The 7239-nt window shown below is 40.8% G+C and overlaps 1 protein-coding gene across 1 annotated transcript; it reads right to left on the bottom strand.

The window, feature by feature from the left end:
* Positions 1–238: 238 nt before the first annotated feature.
* Positions 239–3275, bottom strand: LOC134026588 (uncharacterized). The gene is made up of 2 exons (XM_062469479.1): positions 3225–3275; positions 239–1838 (listed from the first exon to the last, which is right to left on the bottom strand). The coding sequence occupies exon 2, from the start codon at positions 1304–1306 to the stop codon at positions 239–241; it is 1068 nt and encodes a 355-aa protein (XP_062325463.1). The 5' UTR covers positions 1307–1838; positions 3225–3275.
* Positions 3276–7239: the final 3964 nt, after the last annotated feature.

Here is a 7239-nt window from a genome sequence, read left to right as displayed (position 1 = left end):
ACAGGACACAATCTCCTCGGCCAAAAGGTCAGGGCTGCTAGATCAACTGATCCATCTATCCATCTCCCTGTAGGCCACAGAACTCAAACATCCCCCAACCTCCGTGCCCCTAGCTTCTCAATCAGGCATCATAAACCAATGCCATAAATACCTTAAGACCAACTGCAACATCCATTTGTTTAAACACAACCTCAGTCTATTAAAAATACATTCTTAGTAACTATATCAAAAAATGCCATTACACTCTCTCCACCAAGGCCTCAAACAGATCAGTTGCGGAGCATATATCGCGACCAAGGCTAACCAGACGATCAGCTGTTCTCTTTAAAGCACCACCAACTCCATCTGGCGCTCCCTTGCCATGACTTGCCTCAAAAAAGTTCCATGACCCTGCATGGAACCCCATCTTGTGAAGGAGAGTGGTTAGGAGGTAGAAGTTACCTTTCTGGCGATACTGCGAACAGGGTCCATCGCTAAGAAAATGAACCACTTTGATGGCAGGAAAGAGGTTCTTCATGAAGGTTAACACTGGCTTAAGATGTTCCCAAATAGCTGGAGGCCCCTTCATTCGGGATGAGGTGATGGTGCTGAAGCCCAATGGGTGAGCATCTGGGCCAGCATACAAGATTCCTGTGTGTAATATGGCTTGTTCATTCGATGCACCATAATATGCTGATTGGATGTTAGAAGAATACTTACAGGTGTAATTCTCAGAAAAATCCACATGCACAATGCTCTCATTTTCGCTCAGGTTCTTCTTTAGTTGCCGGCAATATCTAAATTGTTGTCTAATGTTGAATGTATGGCGTTTGAACTTAACAAGCATGTCTTTAAAGAGATAGATCAGGTCATCTAGCCTGATGTCAATCTTCTTTTTGACTGTCTTCTTGTAGGTTGTCTCAGTGTTGTCCTTTGTTTGTCCCTTCGTGTCCTCCATGACCCATTGCATGTATTCCACTTGCATGCTGGCTTCAAACTCTCCGACTATTGGGAAGTCCTTGTCTTTACAGTTGTCACAGTTATTGTACATGCATTCTTTGTTGAGTGGGTCACAACAGATCTCCGCCATCAACGTCTCCAGCTCAGGGGTCTTACACAACTTCATGCTGAAAAGCTTTTGAACTACAAAGCCGAGGTTCTCATGTAATTTACACAAGCATGTGTCCCTATCAGAGAGTGTTGGGTGCACTACCCAGTACGGTCTCAGTCTGCAAAACAGAGAATAGGAAATAGATTTCCTCGGATTATCTGGCAAGAATTTCCTGTGCAGGTTCCTCAGGGTGTCCATCAGGAATCTCTTTTGCATCTTGACCTTGTTCCGTGTTACAGTCTGCCTTTTCCCTGTGGTGACACGGCTCACGTCGTCTCTGTTGTAAAAATATTTCACACAATTTTTGAATTCCTCTCCCAAGCGAACACATTTTTTTTGGGTGAAGGAGTATGGATTTCCCCCTATGGATTTCCATCGTCTTTGGGTGAAGCCTAAGACACTTTGAGCATATTTCTGGAGCCAACATTTCTTTATAATCTGCCCTGCCACCAAGTTAGAGGCAAGTTGTCTTTCCCGACTATTACTTGCATTTTGAAGGTTTCCTCTTAGGTCTGCAATCAAGGCATCATGGAATAGGGTTCTCTTTGCTGTTGGTGTTTTGTCTTTTAGGTTTGCATATCGAATTTTTGTTCTTGGGGACCCTGACCTTGATAGCAACCGGTCGAATCTCTTTTTATATTTCCCTTTTTCTCTTTTCTCAGCTCCTAAGGCATCCTCTAGTGCTTTTATTCTGGCCCAAAGCTTCTTCCTTTCTTTCTTTGAACGTTTTCGCCCCTCTGTCCTTTGCCTGCAAGATATATACACACCACTGAAAGATGATCTAGTAGTCATAAAAAGTAACAGCCTACATTACATTTACTATGTGCCAAGTACATTTGACTTAGATATGTGTATAGAATACATTTAGCGGAAATACAATCACATGACAATATGCTGCCAAGCTCTATGCTTGTGCTCTCACACTATAGTAATGATTTTGAAAACTGTAATGAGAGTGTTGGCATATCCTTTTGTAACCCTTGTGTTATCTTCGGGTCATTCTGACCCATCAGTCATTGTGACCCACCGTCGTATTTTACCGCATTCAAAAACAAAGTGAAGCATTTTCTTTTAACCGTTGGGCTGTCTCAGACCCCCCACATTGCAAAGGTTAAAAGAAAATTATTTTAATTTGTTTTTGTATTGGGTAAAATTGGGTAAACACAACAATGGTTCGTTATGAACCTTTGGGTCATGTGACCCGAAGACAGCACAAGGGTTAAAACATAGATGGTATTACTGTGCAGACAAGTTGTATTATAAATTAGCACTGTGATCATAGTCAACTAACCTTGAAGGCCCTGGTTCTGCGTCTGGCCCTGCCTGTGGAGCTGGCCCTGCCTCTGGATCTGTGGCCTTCCTCTTAAGGACTTCTACTTTTTTGCTTCTGCTCTTTCCATAACTTGCGCCTGTGTCTTTGTGCTCTCTCGCTCAATTCATTAATGTTCTTCCTGTTAACCTTCCTCTCTTCCCATTTCTCCCTCTCTCTCTGAAGATGCTGTGCCTTTTTCTCTGGGTCTGCATTCCGTCGTGCTCGACACTGCCTCTGTCTCTCAGCTGCACTAACAGGAGCCATCTAATAACAATCTGCAATAACAGTCAATGACACTCAGAGTATATATAGTAGAGTAACAATTACAGAAGTGAATTAAAATATCTATACAATGTGCAACTTAATGTTGGAGAGGGCTACATAAAAAATAGAGCATTAGCTTAAAATTCACAATGTAATGGCTATTATAAGAGTAATTGTCAATGTGAAATGCTTTATATACAGTCAAAATGTAAAATCATGCAATGCAGGCCTGAAACAAGGAATAATTGCATCAATTTTAAGGCCATGTCAGGCCCTGTCACCTGTGTGACAGGGCTGTGACAGGGCCTGACGTGACAGGGCCTGACTGTCAGCCATTTTAGCTGCCATTTTTCTGTCTGCTAATATGCTAGCATCAAAACTGTTTTGCTTGTTCACAGGAATTTTAATAACCTTCTGAAAAGTGTTTTTTACTATTTATCAATACCATTCTTTCTCAGAGAAATTACTATGACAGGGCCTGACCCTTAAGCTTGTCCCCTTTAAATTGAGCAACAGAAAAAAGTAAAAGTAGTCAGACAATTCAATGAAATGACTTACCCTTGATCAATGACACCTTCACCATGATCAGATGATGTCACTCCCTGTAAATAGTTTTCTTAAAGGCATACTGCATATTATTTATGATGTGTTTCATATAGCTGTGACAGGGCAGGACGAAAACTTGGACAGTTATAAAATACTATTTATTGTAAAAAATTATGCATACTTCTTTGTTTTTCCTTTGTTGACCTATTTTTACTAATATTGCAATTGCGATTTAATATGCGATTATTAAATTATTAATAAATATAGATATATACTACTGATCTCCAGTCAGCAAAATAACACAAAGTAAAAAGAATTAAGGAAAACATACCGCCTGTACCTCTTCGAAAATATTTTGGTAAATCAAAGCTAAACGTAGGCTAATAACATGTTCGTAGCACTTTCTTAACTAAAACTAGCTAGCTACCGTTTGGAAAAAAAAGCTTGCGCTGTGGGGACCGTCGGAAATATTTTGAACTCACGCTTCTAAAGGTTAAATCTTAAAAGAAAAATAAACAGTCTGAACATTTCTGATCCATTTCTGTCACGTGACTTAAGTAAAATCGCAGCTTTTGCGATTACAAAATTGTTTTGTCACATCGCAATATTATCGCAAATGCAATTAATCGTTCAGCCCTGCTTGTTGGTCACAGAATGCATTATGCATTCTTACCCTGCTGGCTTTTTTGCATAGAAAACTCTCCAATTTTTAGGCCTGCTCTGTCCTTGAACAACAGCTATCCTACTTTGCTGGGCATAGGGCCATAAATATGCCTCATGTGTTACAACTGGGCCTTCATATCTTCTATGAAAGAAGCATATACACAGTCTTCTCCCCCACTCAGCCTCTAATTATCCAGATCTTCACACTTTGGGCTTAATATCTTCGACGTTTTAGTGGTAATAATAAATCAGTCAACAGCTTTGCACATGATTTCCAGTAATATAGCATAAAGAGGTGATTAAGAGTTTCATTTTAAATCATATGAATCCATAATCATTACCCATCTTCATAATTACAACAGTGTGATGTTTTTTCCACAACAATATGCAGGAAGAATATAAAAAGCTGCACAATCACATAATCACTTTTACCAACGTAGACAAAAGCTAATCATCATACCCCTCCAACTCCATTGCTAGCTCACCTTGTATGCCTTTTTAAAGTCACCATGCGGACTGATCCAATCTTGTACTCAACAAGTGGATAAGTATCACTGAGTTCACTGGGTGCCACAAAAGTAAATGTACTGATGTGTGGTTGGCTGAGTTCAACGGCTCTATAATGCTCTCTGTACCAACCACTGAGCTCTTTCACAATGTAAAATACACTCATGTAAAATACAGATTTGGTACATTTCACTAAATTCAGGCAATCCGCCTGCTGCTCTGTGGGCCAGTATCATTCCCTTCCTATAGGTTATGCCCTTAGTTGTCACACACTGTGCGAGGTGAACCTCAGGTGTGTCAGGGAACTTTTGCCTGATGGCTTGTGCCATCTCCTCTTTGAGTAAGTGTACTGGTACAGTGGATACAGCTGAGACCTCTAGGTCAGGTTTGCTCAGACATGGAGAGCTCAGATGGTAAGCAATCATCATCTGATGCTTCGAGGCTAATGAGAGGGGCACGTTCTTGAAGCAGCTTGTGTGTCTGATAACCTTCTTGAAAAAACTATGCTTAGCCTCAAAGCGCATTGTCCACTGGTTGACAACTGGACCAAACAGCCTAATCATCTGAGGGTAGTGTTCCAAATAATGGTGTTTTGGTCGCAGCCTGGTGTCAGGGAACAACTCTTTGTATCTTTGCCGGTGCTCTACGATTTTACCTTCTAAAAATGCAAGCGAGTCATCACTATGCACAGGGTCAACAACAAGCTCTGTGATGTCCTTCAGGTCCATGAGAACAAGCCAAGCAGGCTCATCTTCAGGTACAAGTGATCCAACCAAAAAAGGTAAAAACCGGAGCAGGCTCCAGTTTTCATGAGCATTTCCCCCCACCGTTTTTCTGCTGGAGAAACTTTGTGACACTACATGAGGTTTGTTAGTCTTGTCAACCCATTTGTAGGGAAACTTCAGAATGGCATTGTTCAGGTCACCTAATGTGAAAAGCTTTCTGGACATAAGCACCGTTAAACATTGAGCTAGCTCGACTGGGATAATACCCTCAAAAACATTGTGGGCAAGATCAGGTGGATAGCCAAAGATAACATGAAAATGAGACAGGTGTTTTGTGAAGAAGCATTCTTTTTTCACCCCACAACAATGTGTACCTGTATCTTGGGCCTGTTTGACATGGGCTTGATGAAGCTTCTTTGTTCTCAGACTGAACGCACCAGATGCAACAGAATGTAGCTGAAAATCAGTGTTTTTTCCTGTGCAAAATCTGCAACAGTATTCCACCGAAAAACTCTCCAAAAATCCTGCAACTCCGTGCGCTCCCAGGTTGTCAGCCACTACACTGAGTACAGTACCTTTAACTGATTCACCTAACAGCGGGACATAAACACCCAGCTCCTCCAGAGTTTTCAGATCTTGTAGGAGAGGTTCAAAGACTTTATCATAACCATAGGTTTTAACATCATCGGATTTGCACAAAACTGACAAGTAGATAGATGATAACGAGGAATGAGACCCAGGAGGCAAGTTAGCCAATACCCAATATACCGCACAAAGCTTGTGTTTTTTCCGCGAGGTGCCAAGGGGGTTACACGTTTCAAAGTCATCCACATAAAAAGTTAGGATGATTCTTGGCTTTTCTCCAGAGAAGAAACTATTTTCCTTAAATAGGAAACCATCTCTTGAGGACCTGTACTTATATGACACGCCAGACTAGAGAGGGTACAATTTCTGGGGAAATTGTAGGGTGTGCTTGCTTGCGTCGGTTGCACAGGGGTCAATTTTTTTATGACATTTTTACAACTGATATTTCTGTATATTTTATATAAAAATGCATACTTATTATTTATAAAGATTACATAGATTTAAAAGCATTTTTTTTTTTGCTGCTCATTTACAACTCAAAATACAAGTGAAATGTAGAATGAAATAGATATCTTCTCATTTCCCCTGCAAGAGCCTCATAGCTGAATCAAAATGAATAAATTTGGCAGACCGGTGAAGGATTCATATATCTATGTGTCTATTCCAATATGTAATGATAGTATTCAATGACACAAATCTGTGTTCTAGAAAGAGTGGTCTGGAGTCGCAGAGGTCCGATAATATCAGCTTTAATGCAGCAGTTGGAAATCAACTAAGTACAGAGCTCTGGAGTTGTCTAAGTTTCCCTACCCGCAACAGAGTTTGGGCTGGTTCACGAAGTCCAACTGGCTATCTGTCCCTCCCCAGCATATATTTATACAGTGCAATTGAAACACAAGTATCAAAAAAGGGTTCAGCTTGTTCTCTCGTGCATCAGGGAGTTGTTCTTGCCTACGCGCGTCCCACCTGCTCGGGTGCCGTCTCCACCCGGTTTCAAGGTTGTTTCTGAAAATGAAGAGATAGAGACACAAAGAACAGCCTGCTTCCCACACCCAGTGTGAGACCCAATGTTTAAGCCTGAGCACACTTCTAAGTTCATAACTTTAATAAGCACAATGCATAACTTTAATAAGCACAATATATTCTTTACCGGTGTAAAAATTGACCTAATCTCTATGACTTAAACGTCCTTTTAAGTTTTTCCCTTCTTGTGATATTTTCAGGCATTTAGCCTACTCATATTGCATTCATTCATTAATAAAGAACCCCCTTTGAAGATTATTCTACGACGTTACCGGCAGTAGAAGATGGAATCGCGATTCAAACAGTACCATCTGCCAACTGAAAATATGCCCCCAAAAACGTAAATACGCTTGACATTTATTTAGTGGAAAATCGCTCATTCATAAAAAGCTCACTGGTAGCGATCATTGTCAGTAACAACGCAAAATGCGATATAGCCCTGTGTGGAGAAGCTGCCCCGTTAAATTGTACTACTACGGCACAGTACTAGACTACTGCTGTGTTCGTCTTGGTAGCGATTGCGT

This window comes from Osmerus eperlanus, chromosome 9 (genome assembly GCF_963692335.1).
Source record: "Osmerus eperlanus chromosome 9, fOsmEpe2.1, whole genome shotgun sequence".
Lineage (NCBI taxonomy): Eukaryota > Metazoa > Chordata > Actinopteri > Osmeriformes > Osmeridae > Osmerus > Osmerus eperlanus.
This window is presented reverse-complemented; position numbering and strand designations above follow the sequence as displayed.

Coding starts and splice junctions, on each gene's coding strand:
- LOC134026588 (XM_062469479.1), bottom strand. CDS start 1,306: ATGCAAAAGAGATTCCTGATGGACACCCTGAGGAACCTGCACAGGAAA.